We start from the raw sequence: 25,102 nt of genomic DNA on the forward strand, positions 1-25,102 counted from the left end.
AACAAAAATTATTTTTGCTGCAAAAGAATACGTGTATTTTGACTTCCATAATTTGAATAATATAAATTAATATAACAGAAAAGTACTTAACTGTATGCGCTGCATATTTTATAAGCCAAGTAGATTTAATATTCGAAAATGCAGAATTTATTTCATTGTTTAGTAGAAACTAATGACAATGGGTTTATACTAGAATAAAGTCAATATCTGTCTTTTGAAATAGAGGGATAAGGATTAGATTCTTTAATTTAATCTGAAGAACGAGTAGGTTACAAGTTACCTGATAAAAACTTTCCACATCTTTATCAGGTCAGATACGCATTGAACTCTATAGTTTTTTTAGACAAATTTCAACAGGCTTTTCAGAAAATTTTCCCAATGTTATATAAGAAATTAGGCTCTGTCCTCGTCCATGGCTTTCCATAAATGGCGGCCTTGAGCAATGAAGATAAACGACCAAGAAGAACTTAACCCTTAGTAGCCTGATTTACGAAAGTGATTTTTTTTAATATTACTGTATTTGCTTGAGGGTCTAGATGAAGCGAAAAATATTTTTTTTTATTTCGTTGGAAAGAATATACAACAGTAAAATACGTACAGCCAACCTATAAAAAAAACTAATAGTAATGTGAACATTTGGCTTAAAAGATTGGTATCAAAATTGAAACTCTAGGTTATTAAGGGTTAAGAAAATGACAGTATGTTTTTTTTTTGTTACAGCATGGAGGCCACAAATCTAGCACTTCCGCCGCGTGACTCCATGAAATCTCGTTCAGAAAATAAAACTCTCCAATTAAACGCTAAACCTAATCAAGTATGTATAAATTCATTTAAGATCAAACGTAAGGCAAACTTTTTAAACATAAATGAAGAGAATATTATGTAATAACATTCTCAGTTCAGTAATTATGTACAGTTTATTCGAAGACTTAAAAATTAAAATGTGTTAAAAGACACTTAGTTCTAATATATTACCGCAATGGCATAAACTGTCTAATACATATGATCAAATGAAAATAATTAAATTGAACTGGATGCTTGAGATTTATTTACGTATATTTATTGTCTTTTCTTTGCTTTAATGCTGGGTAGGTTACATTATCTATCTATTATACAGTTAAGATCATTCACACTAGTGTGTCTTGACGCGTGGTCCACGCTCAGGAGGGCAATATGATTGTTAAAGAGGACAATTCTAAAGTTAACGTCACACGAGTTTAACTCTATCGTTTTAATATGAAAATTTTGTACGTTACATTGGGGGGGATAAAATTTTACAAAAGCTAAGATGGGGCATGGTACAAAAAAAATAGGAAATAGAGATTTACATTAATTACTTGTACATGAGACGTATTTCAAAAGTGATCACTTTGATTCAAACTATAATCAGATTGAGCTCCCGTATACATACTCCCGTAGACATCCTTCAATTTAAAGCTACGAGGTATACAAACGCGCCCTGATCTGAAAAGCTCTTGCAATCAAATTCAGATTTGTTTGTTGTGTAGTCACTTTCATAATTAACCTAACACTAAAGATAAGCAATTCATGCCATCACTTAAAAATCTTTTATACTATAATATGATATTTTTACAAGTTTAAATAATAAACTTCTTATATTTATTACAAAATAATTTACAGACATTAAGAGAGAGTCGGTGTTACAACGTAACACCGTTTACAGTGGCTATTTTTTAACCCTAGAGAAAGGTATACGCATCTAATAACGACACATTTCCAAGCTTTATTATTACTTAAAAATACTTCATAATATAATAGTATTTTTATATAATAAACTTTTTAAATTAATTTCACGAAATACGTAAGATAACGTAATTAACAAATATTAAGATATATATAAACCAATGTGCTAGCCGAGTGAATTACGGCCAGTTGAAAGCTTACCGTAAATAAGTTACATTTTTACATGTTGTTTCGATAGATCGATGTTCTGACACAGACGGTGTTCCAACAGGTAGGCACAGTGTTACTATACGGCGTACCGATCGTGTCTCTGGTCATCGAGAGTGTGGAGCGGCTGTGCCTTGCGCAGATCTCGAACACTCTGCTCAAGCAGTTCTCTTATAACGAGATCCATAACCGACGGGTGGCGCTGGGCATCACGTGTGTGCAGTGCACTCCTGTACAGCTGGAGATACTGCGGCGGGCGGGCGCCATGCCTGTGTCATCGCGGCGCTGCGGTATGATCAGACATTACCATCTACCCACTTACTTCCACTATTTGATACACATCTTCCTTCATCCTCTTGCAGCTATCCTCATACTTCTAATAAATTACACAGCTAGTAACTTAAACTCTGATACGATTAAAGCTTGAGGTTTGATAGAGCCATATTTACATGTATATTTACTTTTACATGTAAACACGGTACAGATATATCTTTACAAGTGCATTTCATCTTTATCACTTCAGCTTCTGGACGTCCACGGCTGGATCTATGTCCTATAATAGAAAGATGTGAGGCATAGGAACACTGTACTCGTATTTATAATAAAAATAATATTTGAAATTGATCATAAGTTCAACTTACTCCTTTATTTAAGTATTTCGAATCCATGAGCTTTGTGTTTAAACCCAGCGAATTGGCAGGTTTAGTGACCGTGTGGGGCCTTAAGGTTTTGGAGTGGAGACCATGCAACTTATCAAAAAATTCTGAGAAAGTCCTATATCCTGTAACTTACGGCTGAAATGTTGATAACAAAGCGAATCTCTATCCATCATATGAATACTTCGTATATACAATTACAATTATACTATAAATGCCTACCTATATTTCATTGATTCAACCGTCTTATATTTTTATACCTAAACGAAACGTCTTGTACAAGGGTTATTTAGTAGAGTCAATTTGATAATAGGTATGATAACGAGACGAGAGGCAGAGCGGTTGTGCAAGTCGTTTCTAGGAGACAACGCACCGCCAAGACTTCCTGATGACTTCGCGTTCGCTGTACACCACGAGTGCGCTTGGGGCTGTCGTGGCGCATTCCTACCAGCCAGGTTTGTTTTGTTTCTTTCGCAAATAATTACTATTATAGTATATATCATGTAATCCAGTGTTTTTATATAAATCTCTGGGTTTATGAGCATTATTTCGAGAAAAAAAGCCTTAAAATGACTTTTTACCTCTTGTAGGTTACAAACTTAACATACGGACGTTTATATATCTATGAATATGTATAAAAATAATCAAAAAAATCGAGTGTAAAAATAATAAATTATATTACCTAAAATTAAAAATAAAATATAATATTGTTAAATATACAAATAAAAGTTTATTATTAAATAAATAAATCTTATTTTTGCATTCAGTTGATCGAAATATTTGGAACTTAGTTTGCTGATTTATACGGTGTAATATTGATATAAATGTATACATCAGATTGTTAAATTTCATTTAAAGAGATCAACTTTTGAGTTTGAGGCCTGCTCATTTCAGCATATCACTATTCCGAGCTGGCGGTGACTTAACTTATAATGTTAAAATAATTAACTAATAAGGAGCAATCGTAAATATATATTTAAGAGAATCTGAGTACAAAGTATGTTCTGGCCAAAGGTATTATACATTCGGAAGTGCTATCCACCTCTTAAGGTACTTTAGAGGTGTGACAAAACGCACATGAGGTATTTAAGAAAAGACGGTTTGACGTTTGTACTACTTCCCCCGTCTTACCACTCGCATACATCTGGAGGTAAATAGCACTTGCATACACACTACAGTAAAGCGTCTGGTATAATGAAACAAATCAATTTATGTGTCAAGGTTTTTTAATAATACGACACGAGATATTTTCTTTTGCTCCTGACACGTTTTTTTTTGCTTTGAATGACGTCAGATATGTGTCAGCCAGTGACAGGTTATTTCATTTTAACTATACGTATTTTAATTTATTAACTTTCCACATACCTTAACATATAAATAGCCGAATTGGTTAAGCCGTTCTTGAACTTTTAGCAACACATTTGGCGATTAATTTATATTTATATACATAACGTTTTACGTTTTATGTGAGGCTATTTGTTTTCTGATTCATATTCTACCAGGTACAACTCATCGCGAGCAAAGTGCATCAAGTGCGCCTACTGTGGTCTGTTCTTCTCGCCCAACAAGTTCATCTTCCACTCGCACCGAGTGGGCCCTGGCGACAAGTACGTTCAGCCTGATGCCGCCAACTTCAACTCTTGGCGACGGCACATGAAGCTGAGCGGCAGCCCTCCGGATGAAGTCGTTCATGCGTGGGAAGATGTTAAAGCCATGTTTAATGGAGGGACTAGGAAAAGAATGCTCTCAGCTGCTAGGTAATATAAACACGGATTTTGTTATATATTTTGAAAATAGAAAAACTCGTTCAAAATTAAAAAAATGTGTATACCAAACGTTGGAAGAAGTAAATCTCTTCGTTGGTCATTGTAATCCACCACAAAAGATACTAGAAACTCGACCACGAGTCGATAAGCGCGACGAGGGTATGTCTTCCACTAAGTGAACTGACAACAAAGTAAAGGTTGCGAAAGGTTGGTAGATGCGGGTAGCATAAAACCGGTCATCCATCTTTGGTGGAAGCCTATACCTTGCGGTTTGCGTCTATGTGTTGACATGATGTTAACGAATTAATTTTATACCACGAGGAAGATGTCAAATTAAACATGTAACGGAACATAGTGTGACACTATGTTCCCCTACATGACATAAAATAGAAGCTATTACGGATAAGTTTCTTTTGCAATCAGACCTCTTTGTAGGATTACCACTAACGCTCTTAATTTTACCCCTAAACCGAAGTACTCTGTTAGGATATTGTTCATTGGTTCATGTACAAATTTATGTGTAATGTTATAAATTGTGCCTGCTTGATTTTTTTTTCTCTAAGACGTTTTTTCTAAAAAAAGGAGCCTTAGTTACTCCTTATTACATCAGCTACCTGCCGGTATACGTCCTGTCAAAATCGTTACAACCATTTCAGAGGTGAGCCGGAACAAACAGGCAGACGAAAATTGAAAAAAAAAATTTTTCGGTACACATTCCAATTTTATTTATATATATGGATAAAACCCTTAAAGAAAATCAATGGAGAATGTTACGTGATAAAATTAAGCAGCATGTAGTACAGTGGTGAATTGAGGTCGACAATTTTTTTTTTATATTTCGTTGACTAATCAAAACGCATTAAATCTTTTCGCGTAATTTTTTTACCTAGATGATTCTTTTCCTTTTTAAGCATTTGAAGTATAGGAAGGATTTTGTTAAGGTTATTCTTCTAGACAACGGAATTAGTATCAATAGCAGGCATCTAATTATAAAGAATTTATGTTGTTAAAAAACTCGCCTCGAAGTAAAACATTAGTTTTAATGTCATTAAAATGTTTATAAAAGTTTCAACATATGAAAAAATGTACAATCGCATCAAAAAGTTCAGCTTTAATCGTGCTTCAGAAGGGTTCCACTTCGCAGACCGGAACCAGAAGTTGCTGAAGTGAAGCGGTCGGCAGCTAGCCCGCCAGACGCGCACACGCCAGTGCCAAGACTGGCAGACTATGTATGGGGAGCACGGCTGCCGCTACCTTATATACCTTGGCTAAAACCTACCTTATGGACTTCCGGTAAGCTTCTAACTTATTTGATTTTACAGGAAAGTGGCTATTTGTAATGTGTTCAAAGTAAAACCCTAGTGCAGAGAAAAGACTGAATTTTATTTGCGAAAACCCTATATTTATATCTAAACTTACATACAACCAATCGCAATCCTTACTTTACAACCAATCACACGTGTCGTTCGTGTGAGAGCGACGGAAGATATATGCGACAGAGAAGGGTGTTTTCTACGCAGCCAGTTGTAGTCGCTACAAAATTAATCCTTATCCTTCAGAATCACTTCGTAACAAAGTAACTATTATTTTATCTGTAAAGTTATGACTTAAGCCGTTGCTACTAAAGGTTTTTTTAATCATCAGCTAGACATAGACCAGCGTCATAGATTTCCTATGCATCCGGCATCAATGATCTTAAAAAGATTATTTATCCACCTTGTGGGAAGTCGTCCTAGGCTACTCTTGCCGAGTTGTGGTTTCCGCTTCATAACTTTAAGGTCCCAGCGACCATCTGTGCTATGTGGTCTGCCCACTATCACTTTTGAATCCGCTCGGCTGTCGGTTGCTTTCGTTACTCTACGGATCTTCTCATTCCTGATGGAGTCCTATGTTCAATAGTCGATGTCCTATAGCTGAAATGATGATAATGAAACACATTTTTTATCCTCCTAATTGCTGAAAGTTAGTAGTGGCTGACTGTACACGAATATTCTTGCCTTGGTGGGTTTAAACAAGGACACACCGATGACATATAAAAGGAAAGAACTTATAAGCTATGGCAGTCTATTTTACTAGCTATGTGGCCTTCCCACTCCAACTTCAATGTACCAATCCGTTGAGTTATATCAGTTACTTTGATTCCTTTATGGAACTCCACATACCTGATTCGATCGCGTAGAAATGGTTCATTGAGCGACGGAGAGGTCTGTGCTGCAGAAAGTATAATATAAGTCTAATGCAATATATTGTGAAATCAGGTGCGTTGACAGCTTTAAGTGGTGTGAGTGCCTTAGAGGAGCCGCGTGCGTTTCGGCCCGTGCGCTCGCATCGCCTGGAGTCACCGCAGCTGTCGCCTGCTTCGCCCCAGCATTCGCCTGCACGGTATTACTGGCTGTTTTCTTTTAATTACGGAAACTTCTTTATATTCTACTAATTGGATAAACATATAAATTGACAAATTAGCTATGCATTTGTATTATATTATAGCGTTTATCATGGCCTCGGGATCTGCAAATGCCATTTGGGCTGCAGGGAGAGTCCGTTAAAAAAAATATATAGCCTGTAAAGATTTTACACCTATAATCAATCACCCTGTATACGCCTAGCAGTAGTGGACGATTTTCAACTTACCATAATTACAAAACTTTGGTCTTTCTAATACAAAAAAATGACGGTTTTTCATAAAAATATTGTTAGTTTTATTGTTATAATTTGACTCGTAAAACAACATTCTTGATGAAAAACCACTTAACATACCCTTCTAATTATTGCCTGAATCAAACTTTGTGTAACTATACCGATCAGTATCCTACTTCACGTAATCTAGATTAATTTAACTTGTATAGATCCCCATTAACGTCGTCGCCGAGACGAAGCCGCTCCCCGCTCCGCTCACCGCTCCGCTCACCGCTCCGCTCGCCACTGCGCCCATCGCCCGCTTGCTCGCCTAAGAGCGACCGAGACAGCGACGAAAGTGTAGACATCGAGACTACCGAAGAGGACCAAACGAAAGACGCGGTAAGTAGCGACTGTCTTCCTCTCGCATTTAGATATTACGCAGGGAGGTACTTAAGCATTGATAGGGTTGTGAAATATCTCGTAGGTAAAATTTTAATATGATAAGAATGCAATAAAAATATATTCAATGAATACTCTCTCAATACTTAATTAGGTCATATAGGAGGTGCTCAGATAATCTGAAGAAGCTAATGGTTTTACTTTACTCGCTCGACCGACGCAATTTTACAAGCATGTACAATACCCGACGATAATATTGCACATCGAACTTTGGAAAGAGATAATCGGCTAAATTCGGCTTCGCAGAGCGATATCTTTGTCGCACGACTGACAAAACATTACATAGGTAGTGTGGGACGGGGTTAATGCTCTACATAGAAATTAGCCAATTGTCTCTTTCCAAAGGTCGATGTGCAATATTTATCGCTGGGTTCTGTAACACCACTATGCACGGCTCCGTTAAACTTTCACAAAACAGTCTTGAAAAAATAGCAACGGAGACTAACGTGACGTAACTAACTTAAAAGTAGTTGGTTCGCTTTATTAACATATAGGTATAACCTAGCTTAATTACAACCAAGAATATGTACGCTTACAAACAAACAAACCTATTTAAATTATAGTACATATACGGAACTATGTTATGTTTTTCTGTCGCAGTGTCTATTTAAAGTAAATAAATATAACTATGTAGTTAGAATACATAACATATTTAAAAAAAAACTTTTCCGAAAATACGTAATTTAAGGTGATTAAAAAAATTAGGGGTTATATTGTTGTCTTTATACATGGCATGGTTATTTGCAAATAGTTTCGAAAGCGTTTAACCTTTTTGCTGACCAATCGCCCCGTGTTTTAAAATCACTTTGTTCAGTACAGAACATAAAATAATTAAATTATTTAGGTTTTAATTGTAATTTATTCGGATAAATATTATGTAATTCTGGCAACATATAAATTAGTAGCAACACTGACAACTGTCACTTCTTTAATTTTGCTTGTTAGGTTACCAACAGGTTTATTAAACATACTTTGTTCACAATACTCATGGTGTACGTCATAAAGAGAATTCTTTGGTTATTTAATGTTTTTGTAATATTTTTGTGTCATAAAATAAAAAAAATTATACAATCAACCGACAACAATCATAAGAAATTTATTCCTAAAATTAAATTAAAAACAAATTGAAAGAAATCCGTCTCAATAATTACGTAAACGATTTCCAAATGCAACTTAAAACGTTAGTATTGAATCGATCGCATTATCTACTGGCGGTGTTGAGTCCGCATTCGGAGCAAACGATGCTCACTTCAATCCAATTTAAAAAGTTGGAAGCGGAAAAATTTTCCAATCACAATCCCCGTAGAGCGTAAACGTCGGTCCTTTTTTTACTATTACTCATTTTTAAATGACGCTCAATCATGATTTAATTTGCAGTAGTAATACTGACATATTTTCTCATCCTATACGTGGCTTTCGAATAATGCAAGTATTCTAAATAATATTAAAAAAAAATTAAAATCAAGATTCTTAGTCGTATATTTTCTTTGCTTAAGATCGTGCACTTCCTGGAAAATCTGGTGGAGACGAATTGCCTCCCCAGGTTTCTTTGATCCGCTTTTATGAGCGCTTTCATTACTGTGAGACCCGTCCGGACAGAGTTCACCCACCGGATCGGTGATCGTCTTTACTTTACTTTATTGGAGATAACATTAACAAGACGCAGTAAGAAAGTACTAACTTAGAAACTTAGAAACTTAGAAATATAAAATTAGTTACAATTGTTACTTTATAACTATCTCACTAAGAACTATTAATGATTTAAAGTCAAACAATGACAAAACAAAGAAAAACATTACTAAACAGGGATCAAAGATCCAGCGCATTCTGTAAGAGTCACAGCAAGCCGTCACGTTTCAATGAGGTTAAAATTGTATTGTATGTATTCAATAATTTCGAAGGAAATTGTCTTTTAAAAAATACGAGAGAGCACGAGAATATATCAATATCACTAATATATGAATTGTCGAGGTCGCACATCCTGTATAAGGATGCACGATTACCGATATTTGTCTTAGCCGTTGATAAAAAGAAGAGAGATCTAGAACGTGTTCTTGCTGCAGGAATTCGAAAGTTTACCTCGGACAACAGTTCCGAACAATTAACATGGCCACCACAAATATTTTTAAGTGTAGTGGCGTCCATTAGAGTAGGTCGATCCTTTGATGATAACATTCGGTATCTGTTTTATCTTGTATCTTGGTCCAAAGTAGTCCAGAATCCACTTGTATCAGAAGTTGAAGAGCCTGATCTTTATATGGAGTTGATCGACATCTGTTGATTCTCCTAGCTGTTCTCGGTATGCGTAACATCCTTCGCCAACACCACATTTTAAAAGCGTCGATTTACCTTTGGTCTACCGTGCGAATTGCCCAGGATTAAAAACAAGACATCTTTATTCAAGTAGGTTCAGAATGCTGATTTGCTTAGAAGAGCCGGTCAGAACATCAAAACTTGCTTTAAAACTTTTAAAGTGAATCAACGGAACCAAGCTCTACACCTTTCAATCAATTAAAAATTCTTCATTCTTAATATTCCGCTATGCTTTTGAGAATATACTTTAAATTTTACATTTAAACAAACAAAAGAGGGATCTAAGATATCTTGTGGAAGTGAGTGTGGAAGTGAATGTGAGACCCGAGAACGATTTAGTACTTCAACAATATATGCATTTCAGTATTTCATTTAAAAATAAGTTAATAATTGTCGTTAAAATGCCGGACTGCTTCCTGCACTCCCGCGGTCATCTTTTGCATCTGTTATCAAAACTACAGAAACGCTTTCGCATACAACCTTAAAAGTATAATCAAAGGTGATCTATATAAATGTTTTCGCTACTTATCTCCATTTTATAATACATTACTGCTACAAAAACTACACTTGACATAAGTTCTGATAAAATGTCAGTGATGTAAACGTAACAAAAATATATTCGCTAAAAAGATCAATCCACTTGTTTGTCGTATGTTATTTCCATGACTTATTCGGCGACCAAATGTCCATCGGCTAAATGACTTTCAATACTATGTCCTGATGCAACAACCATGATCACGGATGGTTTCATTTTCCAGAAAATGCTGTTATCCTTTTAAACCAAAACAGAGCAAAGCCTGACGTGCAAACTTGTTCATGACACGGTTGCTTTATCGTGACGAGACAATAGCTAAGTGCCGTTAAGTTAGGATTTTCCTGCGCTAAGCTACAAACATGTTCACCCATATAAGAAAAAGATTATTTTACATACTAGGTATATATAAAACTAAAAAACAAAGAAAAAAAAAAGACTCGAACCGTCGCAGCATAATCCGAGCCTCCACCACCAGTTATTTTAACAAACTTTCACAATAATCCATACAATATTGGTAACCGCGTATGGGCCACCTTTTTGCGGCAAAAACACTTGAGTCTACAATAAGCCTGATGCTGATTGAGAGATACCACTGTAGTATCCAAGTAGACCACCTCTGACTGAACAGATCATAAAATAGTTTATCTTCGATTTTACTAATACAAAAAATAATAATGATATCACGATGGTACAGGCTTTCCACAAAGATTCACGATGATCGACTTAACGCTGCCAGCATTCAGTATAATTTATTATTGTGGTAATAACAGGTTGTCAAATATCTCCCTTCCGCTTTTTTGCTCTTTATTCAATGCTTTATAAAAAGTGTTACAGTGATCGGATTTAGTTCAAATATACGCCGTTTTGTTCGATAATCTGTTTCCATCTAGACGGCAACTTCATAATACCTCCCTCGTAGAAGCCCCCCTCCTTATTTGCGAAGAACTCGGACAGCCACTTTTCACAAACCTCTTTTGAGTTTAACTTTACACCACCAAGGGCGTTCGCCATGGACAGGAACAGGTGGTAATCACTTGGCGCTATGTCCGGGCTATATGGTGGATGTGATAAAACCTCCCATCCGAGCTCCCGTAGCTTCTGACGAGTCATCAACGAAGTGTGTGGTCTGGCGTTGTCCTGGTGGAACACTACACCCTTCCTGTTGGCCAATTCTGGACGCTTCTGGTCGATCGCCTGCTTCAAGCGGTCCAGTTGTTCGCAGTAGATGGTAGAATTAAGCGTCTGGCCATATGGGAGCAGCTCATAGTGGATGATTCCCTTCCAATCCCACCAAACACACAGCAAAACCTTTCTGGCCGTCAATCCCGGCTTGGCCACTGTTTGGGACGATTCACCGGCCTTCGACCACGACCGTTTTCGCTTGATATTGTCGTATGTGATCCATTTTTCGTCGCCAGTCACCATCCGCTTCAAGAATGAGTCGAGTTCGTTCCGTTTCAGCAGCATATCGCAGGCGTTGATTCGGTCCAGAAGGTTTTTTTGTGACAAATCATGCCGCACCCAAACATCAAGCTTTTTTTTGTATCCAGCCTTCTGCAGATGGTTTAAAATGGTTTGGTGACTAACTCCCATCTCCTGGGCGATGTCACGAGATGCCACATGCCGGTCTAACTCGATGTAGTCCATGATTTGATCGGTATTTGTCGTCACAAGTCTTCCGCCGGCTGGCTTATCCATAGTGTCGTTTTCGCCGGCTCTGAATCGTCGAAACCATTCCTCCGCGGTACGAAGTGATAGAGTACCATCCCCCAAAATACCATTAATTCCACGGAACGTTTCTCTAGCGGATTTGGCTTTAACGAAGGAAAACTTTAAAATAGCGCGAATTTCGGCGTTAGTGAACTCCATGTTTACACGTCTATAACTGTTGAACGCAATATCCAAACTAATCATGCATAGCGTCGTTTTGTAGGTTATGTCAAGACCTTTCAAATTATGAATAGTATTGCCAGATACGAGCTCTGTAGCGCTTTGTACATAGCCGCGAAATTCAAAAGACAAAAAGGCGGAAGGGAGATATTTGACAACCTTTTATTTGCTATACGAACTATTTAATTACATATAAAAGAAAGTTTGTAACATTCTTAATAGAGAAACAAATTAGTTTTAAAAAAAAGTTTATATTTAACTTCCTCTGTTGTGAGCATGAAGATATCCTCTGGAGACTAGGCGACGCCATTTTGTGAGCAACATTTGGCGAACGCTTCGTCACGTCGTAAACTCTGTAATTACTACCGGGCGAATTCAAATGGACTTTATTCCGATTTTAAATAAGAGATAATGTTTAATTTACTACCGATCCGATTTCTGGGGACCAATTAATTGGGGATTTTCAATTCGTATACGTATCGGGTACAGTCGCGTCGAATTTTGTTTGTGACCATTCGTACGTGAATATTTTTCTTTGCATGGTATTAAATTCTCTTTTGACGTGGCATTAAGCTGTTCTTATGTATCGTTAGATATTATTAACGAAATAAAATCGTCAAAAAGTAATTCTATGAGAGTTACCGTAGCAATTTTTTCTTAGATCTCTGTACTGTGCTGTACTATCTGGAAGAAATCAATTCTGCTAGGCTTTTACAGCTTCATCTGACATGAGTTTACGGAGCGGAAGAGTCCATGAACTATATAGATCTCCGTTAAATTAATATTTCGATAGAGATAATAAAATAACAAATGAAAATGACAAAAATTTTAAAATTAATGCTAGTTTGATTCTTTTGTCTTATTTTATTTACATTTGTCGGAAAAAAATAGTTATACAGAGTGATTGAGTATATGTGTAAATACTTTAAAATGGTAAATTCATTTGCTGTCAATAAATATATTCCCATCCAAAAATAAAAAAATTGTTAAAGTTAAAACTTGGGTTTAATACATATTACAATTAATTAAAATAAATCAAACTTTCTATCTGTTCCTGCAAGCAGAAGTTATTAAGCCGTCGCAGCCGTCATTCATTTGACACGGATAAAATAATAAAAGAATCGTTACAACATAGTGTATTCGTTATATAAATAATAACTTCAACGTATTTGTCGATATGATTTCAGCTTAGTATTTCTTTATTAATTAATTTTCATATTTGATATTCTTTATCGTACACATAACAGAAATAAATACATAGAGATATAAGAACTAAAAAGGTACGATAGACGGTCTTATCACTACGGGTTATTTCTTATACAACTATAATATGAAAACACGTGTATATTTCACTTACACACATAAATGTACATATATTTATTTATAAGTTATTTATTAATTGAGCAGTGGTAGCCTAGTGATAGAGGTCTGAGATTTGTGATCGAAGGTTGCAAGTTCGATTCCGGGGAAACATTAGTATATAATTCACACTTTATGCATTAATTTCATAGGATTGCTACTGCACGTAAATAAGTTTCCAGAGGATTAACATTATTTTCTCTGTATAGTAATACCACATTGCGATCGCCAACCCGCCTACCAATCGTGGCAATTATGGTATATACTCTCATAGATATCTTTGGGGTGGCCTTTGCCTTGCAGTGGACGTCTATAGGCTAAAACGACGATTTTACTTATTTCGACGCTTTATAGCACACCAAAACTATATTAAATATACAATTAAAAAGAAATGTAAAAATAAAATGGATTTTAACTAAAAATTAAACAATTTATGCATAATTGGTTCAACAGACGTTTAAATCGCTTCTAGAAAACCTTTTGAAGTAGATAATACATGAAGGGAAGGTCAATTTAGAGTGTACATAATAAAAAAATGAAATATACACATTTCAAAGTATTACACACTTGTACAAATGCATACAAACAAACATACATAAAAATACATTACAATTAGCACACATTTAACGAGTCTCATTGCTTCTCGCAATACATTTCTTGAAACTGAAAGCGACAACAGTGAAAGATTTTCAAGTACTCCGATGATTTGAGCAACTTATCAAGTAAATCTTACAAAAGATATCCAGATATAAGATAAGAGTTAGTGGTTTAAACAAAATATTATACAGAAGATAAAGAATGCGGACAATCTGGAAAAGTCGAATCCGCAACCACTTGAGGTTATTAGGAAACTCAGAAAAACTACTTACATAAATATGCATACATTTATTTAGATATACTAATAATAAATATAACAATAAATTAAATTGCTTTGTTATTATAAATCTCATCTGAAAATAAGAAGAAATATATAAAATTATATTGCATAATAATCAATTATGTTCAGAGTAAATACTTCAAAAATACAAGGACTACGTACAACAGCAAATCATTAGTTGCAAGCATTTTCACAATGTGCCACTTGAACTAATGAGCTCATAGAGAAAACATATATACGTTCGTAAAGATGTTTTTACTCAGATTAAAACATATTTAAAAGGGTTTTTTAGAGAGAAGAGATATTAAGAGATATTTATTTTAAAAAGGAGCGCCGTGGCGCTCCTATCGCTAATTGTGAAAAAAGCGTCGCGATAGCGCTTCTTTTGACAGATCACTTTTGGCACGCGCAGGTGTGTAAAAAAGAACTTCACGGTTTTTGCATAGGAAAGCACTTTTGTCAATAAATCTTTTTCATTTTCAATATACTTTTTTATTATTTTCTTGTTAATAAATACGTAGTAATATTCACTTTTTGTGTTTTTGTTATCATTGTATAAAATCTTCCAAAGAGAACGTTAAAAAAATTATAAATATTGAGTATTGTAACGGAAATTGTAATTATTTTTCTTCTTCATATAAATGATCTATAAAAATGCACTTTTTATTGATAATTTTATATATAATAATAAAACATGTTTGACACTAAAAGGGCTAAGGAGTATTAAAAGTTTATGCATTTGACAGTTCGCAATGAACTTAGCGCGTTTACTTCACGCTTTTAAATTTAAAATATCGTTCAAAGCTGCATCGGTCAACATTTATAATTGACTAAATTAATTTATAAATTTCACATTTATTTAATAAATTAAGTCATCTTTACATTAATTTATGTTTTCTATTGGACTGCGATGGACAAAGAATTTCTGTCAGTACGAGGTCAACCTGGACAGCGAGTAGTAAAACAGATGAAAAGCCGCACAATTAACTTTTGAGAAGAAACGAAAGTGGATTGATATGTAAAATTTTAAGGACAGAAAAGGATAACAGAAACGTTAGTTATAGCGCTACCAAAACCGCTGTACCACGTCATAGGTATGCGCGAGTCGAGACGGGGAGGGGGGCAGTATCGGCTGGTCCGTTGTATCTGTTCGCCAACGCTCGAAGCAGCGACGGTCATGAACTTTTTTCCTCTTCCCCCACCGCACCGTGCTTTACTAAGACGCGGTATAGCAGTTTCAGTAACAATATTAAGATAAAATATGACAATTGTAAATCATTGTAGAAATAAAAACAATTTCCCTTGAGAAATGATTGTAAAAGAATTGAGACAATATGTTCTTTAAAATAATAGTTTGTAACAAAGAGGACATTTCTGGCATTCTTATGATAACTTACGGATAAGTCATCATCATCATAAATGCCGACTACAAGGCATATGCCTCCCCCAAACACCGCCACGATGACAGATCTTACGTTGCCCGCATCCAGAAACTTTCCTCGACCTTGACTTTGTTTTCGGTCCATCTAATGGCTTGACCACAAAAATACCCCCACGTACAAAAAATGGTCATTGTAAATGATCGTTTTTCGATAAGAATATATATTAAGAAATATATCGTAATGGTATATTGAAACAATGAGATACGTAATATAACACCATCTCTGTTATTCGCACTATATATTGTTGCGACGTCATGTCTGATGTAGTCTAAAGCTATTTAAACTTGCCTTTATGAGGCAATACTAAAGGGGTATTAGGCTGTAAATACAGAGGTGGCAGAGCCTCTCTAATGATTGACGCAGCCGGTAGTAATTAACGCGCCTCTAGGGTTTTCCGTTTAATCCCTTCAAAGGAACCAGCTAGGGTTGTCACTATTGCTTTTAATTTAACTTCGAAAAACTGTAAACAATATTTTTTATCAGTTTGTTTCAATGTTTAATTTGAATTTTAAAATACATTCCTATTGAAAACCATTTTTTTTATTGGAATATAAGCCAGCATCTCTTGAACGTAAACTAACAATAATATTTTGTAAATATTCAACGAATAAATTTATTTTAAATACATATGGCGACATGTAGTAAATCCTTCCAAGAAAGCCAGCAACGAACATTTAGTAAAAAAAACCTCCTGTAAAATATATTTAAAACGAAGGTTCGAAAGCTGTTGCCTGAAAATCTGACGGAATTTATGTGAATAGTATTTGAAAATATTTAAATATATGTATATACCATATATTTATATGAAATTATAGTAAGTAGTATCTATTAATATATTTATAAAGGGTATTTTTTATCTTAGTGATTATTTTCCTTCTCCATTTGGTTTACTTTTTTATTTTATTTTTTGTCTTTTATAGTATTATCTTATTCCACCTACCTTCATTAATTTATCTCTGCACTGCCTTAACGGTAACTTGAAGAGAAAGCTTTCGGCATTAAGTTCGTCTTTGTACATAAATTGTATATGAAGTAATAATAAATAAATAACATTTATGAAGATAAAACTAAAATGCGATATAGTCCAAGAGTCTTAATTTTGTTTGAGCCATATACATTTCTCTTCTACATGTGTTTAAATATTTTGTAGTCATTTACATTTTGTGTCTTGTAAGTATTCCTCTGTTTTATCTATTTCATTATAAAAAAGAAATAAAGAGATCAGAAATATAATATTAGAGAAGAAGCCGAGTTATTGAAACCGCGTTTAGATCAGATGACATCGCATGTTTTATGCTAAAAGTATTTAAATAGGTTATATTCTCAATTTTAGTCTTTTGTTATTTAAACTAGATATATCACGCGAAGGACTTTCTTTTATTGTCATCACTTCAGCTGCGGGACCTTCACATAGGACATAGGCCTTTCCCGTATATTTCCAAAAAGACCTACCTGTATACTGCGTTTCCATCTAGGCTTCTCGGTCTCTGGTCTCCGGTCTAGATCATTGGATCATTGGCCCGACGGTCATCACTTCTGTGTTCTATGTGGCCGGCCCACTGGCACTACAACTTACCAATCTGCTGGACTATGTCATTTACTTTCGTACGTTTGACTTGCTTGGTTTCGGTTGAAGTTGATGCTGTTAGCACGGGGATTTTTACTGCTTCATCGGAACTGATTTCACGGAGCAGAAGGGTCCGTGAACTTAAAAATAAAACAGAAACTGGACAGACGCATTCCAGTTATACGACGACTTTCGACACATAGTAAACCGCTCTACCCGAGTAGAGCTGTGTAGTGTTGATGTTGTATATATGTGACTTGGGATGGCAGCGTGGACCACTGGCGAGCCAAGGATGAATCCAGATCCAACCTCTGTTCGCCCACGCCGCCCGCGGTTAAAGAGCGGGCGGCCGCTCCCTAAGAACAGGTGTTGTGGTGAGTTTGAAAACCTCCACATTCTCAATTCGATCTCAAGGAAACTCCGAACAAAGTCCCAAATGTAATTAGATATTTATAGTGATAAAAAAAATCATTTAAATCGCAAGCAAATTTCGTTTAGTTTAAAAAACACCACAATTTGCAAATCGATTCGATAAGACCATTTTGACTTTGTAAAATTTAATTTAATTATTCTGTACGTCCAGTCTAAATCGATCACAAGAGCTTAGACTTAATTCGGAACAATATTGAATCGGAGATTAAAATTGCATTCTACAAATCGGATAGAGTAGCGTCACCGGCCTACGCGGAAAGCCGCTTAGCACGCCCGAGGCTCCATCACGAAATTGTATCGGAGCTTTGTTTTTGTCGCCTCATTAGGTATATTTGATAAGCGAGCAAGGCTTATGTTTTATCTTAATTCTTTTTAATTACATCTATACTAGAATTATCACATACGTAGTACATAGAAATCAACGTGTTTCTATTTGACGCTACGAGTACTTAGTTTTATTATTATAAAAGTTGGCATCGAAGTTTAGTCAGTCCCGTTGTAATATTCATTGTTGAGGGTCGTGATCTCCTTTACGGATCCCTTTCTGCTTGACAAACCAGCGCAATCGGATACAATTATCAGCTATGTGTATAACATTGTTAACTTATCTGTCTGTGGATTTGATCAGTCCCACATATTTGGCTTCTTCCGCGTGGTTTTTTACCTGTGATCTTACATGTAACGATAGGCTTCTCGAGGATACCACTATCATTGAGATGATGTGATCAAAATGCTTAAGGAGGCTTTATAGGTAAATAGATGAGTGTAGATCACTTTGAGTGACATCAAAGTGTCGCGGAGGATACGCAGTAATTTCCTTCAGCGCCACATTTCAATTAATAATAGATATAGTAGTCTATTAGTATAATACAATTTATTTTATATGAATAAAAGGTTAATAATTAACAGACAAAATAAAACAAATTACAATTTAACTTTGTGATTACTACCTCTATAGGTTCTGGAAAGAACGAACCATGCTTTGTTTTTTTTTAATAAGCCTTTGTTCTTATATCGCCAAGAAAAGTGATCGCACACTTTTTATAATTATTAATTTTAACGCCCTAATTAAGAGGTACAATTTACTAGATGTTAAATAACACATTATATATGTCTATGATATTAATTATCTATAACGGGTCAAAGGTTATAGATGTAACAAGTTGGTGGCGAAAATCCAAATGGTCAAGTAAATATTATTTAATATTTATAGCGGCAACATTTAATTAAGTTAGGAAGTGGGTGTGGCAACCCAAAGAGAGAAGGCAATGACAGATGATTATGAAACAATGTCTAACGTGTAAAACTATACAACAAAACATGAAATAAATAACGATAATAAAATAAAATTAATGTATGGTACACTTGATCCAAAAATCAATTGTTTTAGAAATAATAAATAACGAAATGATAATATAGTAAGGAAAAACTAATGATTGTTAGCTGTCTGTCGCATTGTTATATAACAGATAGAATTATATTAAAATTTGTTACAATTCCAGAATGAACACTCTAATTAATCACCTTATGTTAAGGTCACGTCTATTTTATTGTTTATAATATAGTATAAATTATTCTTGAAACAGCCTTCAGCCGGTGTCATTTTTCACTAAACTTTTTAAATGATTACGTGGATGCACTCAACAAGCACGTGTCAACCGGCACGCTTGTTGACCCGACACTCGATCCTTTACCGCCGCAAAGTAAATCTTATTTACTAAATTAAAACTTCGCTTCAATATTGTACGGTCAACATGACGTGCCTATTTTTAATCTGTATTATATCCGTCAATAAAAACTAGTAAGTGGGTAGCGGAAAGAGTAAATAGATATTAAAATAACTAGGAACCGTAGCACATTCAATGTGGAGGTTCGAATATTGTTGCGTTACAAGCTAACGCAAATGTATGTGTGTATATATATAAAATTCTCGTATAAACATATATGTGTGTGTGTGTGTGTGTATGTGGGAGAAAATGGCAACATTGAAGTAGAAAGATTGATGGATTGGCTCATGATTGTTGTCGTATTGTTAAGAGAAGAACTTTTAAGAAGTTGTATTAATTAAAATTTTGAAGTAAATTCGAGTGTTTTTCCTTTGAGCATCCCACTTTAATGATTATAATTATAGGGGCTCGTCCGGGATTTGAAACCAGGACCTCTCGCAGAATTAAGAATGCTATGTCCTCTGTCCCACACTACCTGTGTGACGTTTTGTCAATCGTTGTATTTCGTGCGACAGTGATAACGCTCTACGAATTTGAAATTAGCCGATTGTCTCTTTCAAAAGGTCGATGTGCAATAATTATCGCCGGGTATAGTAAATTATTTGTACAATCGTATAAAAATAAGCGCAGCGAAAACCAAAATTCCATTATATTTAACATAAAAACGATTTTTTATATTTCGTAGAACTTGTCGATGATGCAATATATAGCTCATTTATTGATAATGAAGAAAAAAAAATTAAATTCGAAATACTACATATTAAAATTAATTATTGTATTATATCTGTACTTACAGACATTGTACGGCAAGAAGTTATTGGCCAATCGCATGCCAATAGAGTATAAGAGTGATCACTTTATAAAGAGTGAATGGAAAAGGGTTTAAAAACTTTAAAGCTTTTTGCTACACACACACTCCATCAAAACTTTTACACCTATAATCAATAATTCTGTATATGTATAAAAAATATTTTAACTATCACATATACGTTGTCTTTTATATATGATTTTTCTTTTGTATTAGCCGAAAAATTAAAAATGTTGAAATCTTTTCTGCACTAAGATAGCCTAATTGATATACAAACATTTTTGTAATACAAAATTACCCTAATACGTATAAAAAAACCAAGTAGCGGCTTCTGTAAACACAGCGTGCGACAAAAGCTCAGAGGAATTTCGGAATGGCTTAGCGCCTGCCCAATCACTAAGACGAATCGGTGTAATCCTCTGCACGAACATTAAAGAAATACACGCCGCAACGACACGTCGTAAATACTTCTCTACTCTTACGAAGCTACAGTGACAACGCTTCTGCAAAATACCGGACAAAAATTTTATCTCGTTTTTAATTTAATTAATTATTAAAATGTTAACCAGATTAATAAATTTTATCATATACTAGTATATAATTCTTCAGTTGTTTGTGATGTTTGAATAAAATGTTTAAGATGAGTAAATTATATTTTAAATATCCGTTCCCTGCTATCTAGTTAGTTGGAGTACGAAATAGAATACAATGAATACATGAATCGTATTTGATACGTTTTGTTGTTTTATAGACAACGTTATTCTAAATTCAAAAAAAAAATTCTAATATTTTCATTCTAAATATTTATATATCTTATATATCTTATTATATCTTGATGTTAAGTGATCACGAGTTCTACAATTGTACATGCATCCTAGAATATACATATATATATATATGTATATATTCTAGGATATATATATATACATATATATATAAATATATTTGTGTGTGTGTGTGTTTTTTTTTTTTTATAGAGGTTTAAAAATACGTTTACGTATCATAGGGCCTGATGTTGGTGCCCCGTATGTCGGACTCGATCTAGATCAATACCGACTAAAAACAATCCTCTCTCTTCGGTATCCCTGGTCCCCACGGCATGGCCGTTAGGCATTACTTCGCGGGGGGGATTTAGCCGCAGCTTTCTCTGATAGAGTGGCTGTTCAGGCCAACTTCCTCCGCTCTTGCTCTATTTTACGCAACTCCTTTAGCACCGTCGTACAGTACGCGCTCGTAAGTTCCCAGGCCGAAGGCGAGGATAGCATTGTAGCTATCAGAGTTTCAGGATAGATTTTGCATCCTACACCTTCTTCCCAAGACCTCCTGGCTTCGTTAAATCGGGGGCAGACGAAAAAGACATGCTCTGCATCTTCAATCATTCCGACACAATTAGGACAGTCAGGGGAATCTTCGTATTTGAACCTATGGAGATACGCTCGATAACAGCCGTGGCCGGATATCATCTGAGTCAGGTAGTAGTTCAACTCTCCATGATCTCGGTTCACCCATGACTCTAGGTTTGGTATAAGCTTACGCGTCCATTTTCCTTTCGTCGACTTATCCCAGGACGATTGCCACTGTTGCAAGCTTTTCAGTCTTCCCCGAATTCTAAGTTCAGCTGAAGTTGGGTCTGATTTGCTTTTTTTGCTACGGTACAGATCAGTTCTTTCGTTTGAAGAAGCGCAACAGGAACCATACCTGCTATCACGCATGCTGCATCCTCCGATACTGTACGAAAGGCGCTAGCTACCCGTAGAGTGCTGACTCTATAAACAGAGGCGATTTTCCGTCGGGACTCCTGTTTGCTCAGTGCGTCGGACCATATGGGTACTCCGTACATAAGCACTGACGTAGTCACCGACGATAATAACTTCCTTCTGTTTTGCTTGGGACCTCCGACATTAGGCATGAGTCGGCAGAGTTTAGCTGTCACCAGAGACGCTTTCGCTGCTGCTCTCTCAGCCTGATCTTTAAAGTTTAGCCTATGGTCGATCATTACTCCTAGGTACCGTATAGCTGGTTGAGTTGCGATTTCACAGCTGCCGACATTGAGTGTGATGGTCTCCGCAACTCTCCTGCCAGTAATGAGCACTGCTTCCGTCTTCTGCTCAGCCAGTTCTAGTCCGACTGACCTCATCCACAGGGTGATTACTTGGAAGGATCTTTCAAATGCCCACTTCACTTCCTCCACGTGTTTCGCTACTATAACGACTGCTAGATCATCAGCGAATGCGACGAGTTTAGTTTCGCTGGGTAGATGTTTCTTTAGGAGTCCATCGTACATAGCGTTCCACAAAAGTGGCCCCAGTACTGACCCCTGTGGGACGCCTCCGGTGACTTTGTACTCCTCCGTCCCGATTTCCGTAGTGTATATGAGGACCCTATCAGAGAAGTAACTAGCGACTATTTTACGTAGGTATAGAGGTACATTCAGTGAGCTAAGTGCCCCCATGATGACCTCCCATTTTGCTGAGTTAAAGGCGTTTTTAATGTCCAAGGTGGCAACCAGGCAGTATTTTATCGAGCCTCTCTTCCATCTTTTCCCAGACACTGCTAGTTTTGCTATATTGACTACTTGCTCTATAGCGTCCAGCGTAGACCGGCCTTTTCTGAACCCATACTGTGAGTTAGCTAGGTGGGGTTCAACTGCTGCTTCGATCCTGCTGTGGATAATACGTTCTAGTATTTTCCCCGCAGTATCCAGCATACAGAGGGGCCGGTATGACGATGGCTCGTCTGGTGGCTTCTTACCTTTAGGGAGAAGTACCAGTCTCTGTCGTTTCCACGCGGTAGGAAAGGTGCCTTCCAGTAAGCAGCTATTGTAGGCCTCCAAGAAGACTCCTGGTGTTGCTACAATAGCTTGCTTAAGAGCTACGTTGGGGATCCCATCCGGTCCCGGAGCTTTGTTGTTTCCAACCCTACCGCATGCTACCATTAGCTCCTTCTCGGTAATAGGGGGGATTTCATTCGGATCCACAATCCCTAGTTGAAAGGAGGATTTTGGTTGCGTGGGGAACAGAGCTCTGACAATTCTTCCTAGTAGAATAGGACAAGTGGGCGTTGTATTCTCATGTCTCAGTTGTTTAACTACAACCTGGTACGGCTTGCCCCATGGATTCTTTTCAACCTCTTCCAACAATATTTTCCACGCGTTTCTCTTGCTCTCTTTAATGGATTTATTTAATTTTAATCGCGCTTCCTTATATTTGTCGTAGAGCTGCTCGAATTGTGGTGTTTTCCGAGCCCGTTGGGAGGTTCTACGCGCCTTAACACATATTTTCCTAAGCTCAGCAATGTTATCATTCCACCAGTACACCGGTGGGGTTCGGTTGTTGTTGCGTCGCCTTGACATTGTTGCATCGCAGGCCTCGGTCAGCCTCCTTATGATTTCAGCCGCCTTTTCACTGGCACTTTTGGAAAGCAGTGGTCGATCCTCGAGTGTTATCTTGAACAGGCCGGGATCATACATGCTAGTCCTCCAACCCACTGAGCCAGTTCTTGTGTGTGGTACTCTATTTGTATTTGGCTTACATGATATGTAAGCCAAATACAAATAGAGTGTGTGTGTGTGTGTGTGTGTGTGTGTGTGTGTGTGTGTATATATTTACTCTTGACTTGAAGACTCCCTAGTTATAGCTAGGGAGAAACAACGACACCGGTAGGTGGTTTCATTACTTGACTATTCGCACAATAAAAGTATTAGCAAAAGTGCTTAGTGCAAGTAGAAGTTTTAACGATTATGGATGTCGTGAATCCATGCGTCTTGATATCCGATGGAAGAAAGGAGATGGGGGAATTAATTCACGTAACTCCGGCGCACACTTTTCAAAATACAGTCTATAGAACACCAATAAATAGGCAACTTTTTGCCAATATTTAAAACTATGAAGTTTAGGGCTTACTAAAGCATCTTTACCAATTAGCCTCATGGTTTGTCTCTGTATCGAGTCCAAAGCTTCGAGCTGGTATTTCTACAGTACTCTACATATGACCGGACTTGTGCAACATACAGACTCTGGACTCCTACGAGGCGAAAGCTACAGTATCTCATTTCAATAAAACTACATATTTAGTTGTTTTGTAGGTCCGTAAAGCGCGACATTGATTTTCCCACTTGCAGTAACACGGTGTCAATATTCCAGATAACGTTTTGGTATTCTTAATTATATGGACAATACATAGACGCGGCGTAATTATTAAATTTACTTCATAAAATTAAAGTAGGATAAATAAATTATTAAATATAGTCAAAGGTCCAACTAGTCAAGTTAAAAGCAAAACGTACTAAAAACATAACCAATAATTTTTTTTTACTAACACATCAACACTATTATATTCAACTTGTAGTTTTATTTGGATGGAATAGAGAAAGGTAAAAATATCGGTACAGTTAGTATCATAGGTGGTATTGTACAAACGACATGTTTTTTGTTAATAAAAATGTTCATTTCAAGTTTATTAGAAATCTTCTAGGGTAGGCTATATCTGGCAGTAGAATCCTTACGGCTAAAATGATGAAATCGATGACGATGATGACCTATGTGGAAAACTTTATCCATGCACTTAGAAGAGGATAAAAAAATTATAAAATATTGAAAAGGAGAGTCTAGTTCATTCCCAGTAATTTATATGAAAACGTAAGCTTGTAGCTATATTTTGTTTATCTATAGATAACATTATTTATTTATGTACATAGAGATACTTTTATTAGCATTTTAAGTAAAAAATATAAACAATATAG

At 36.1% G+C, this 25,102-nt stretch overlaps 1 protein-coding gene across 1 annotated transcript in view; it reads left to right on the forward strand.

Moving 5' to 3' along the window:
* Positions 1 to 721: 721 nt before the first annotated feature.
* fuss (fussel) overlaps positions 722 to 25,102 on the forward strand; it is a 34,931-nt gene continuing 10,550 nt past the window's right edge. The window contains exons 1-7 of the mRNA XM_068766683.1: positions 722 to 814; positions 1,976 to 2,201; positions 2,881 to 3,022; positions 4,070 to 4,324; positions 5,460 to 5,626; positions 6,592 to 6,715; positions 7,180 to 7,351. Of these exons, the coding sequence (XP_068622784.1) occupies positions 722 to 814; positions 1,976 to 2,201; positions 2,881 to 3,022; positions 4,070 to 4,324; positions 5,460 to 5,626; positions 6,592 to 6,715; positions 7,180 to 7,351 (1,179 nt within the window). The remainder of the gene's footprint in view (positions 815 to 1,975; positions 2,202 to 2,880; positions 3,023 to 4,069; positions 4,325 to 5,459; positions 5,627 to 6,591; positions 6,716 to 7,179; positions 7,352 to 25,102) is intronic.

This window comes from Battus philenor, unplaced genomic scaffold, assembly GCF_028537555.1.
Source record: "Battus philenor isolate CCGP_79_NKW_IND1 unplaced genomic scaffold, ilBatPhil1.0.hap1 SCAF_21, whole genome shotgun sequence".
NCBI classification, from domain to species: Eukaryota; Metazoa; Arthropoda; class Insecta; order Lepidoptera; family Papilionidae; genus Battus; species Battus philenor.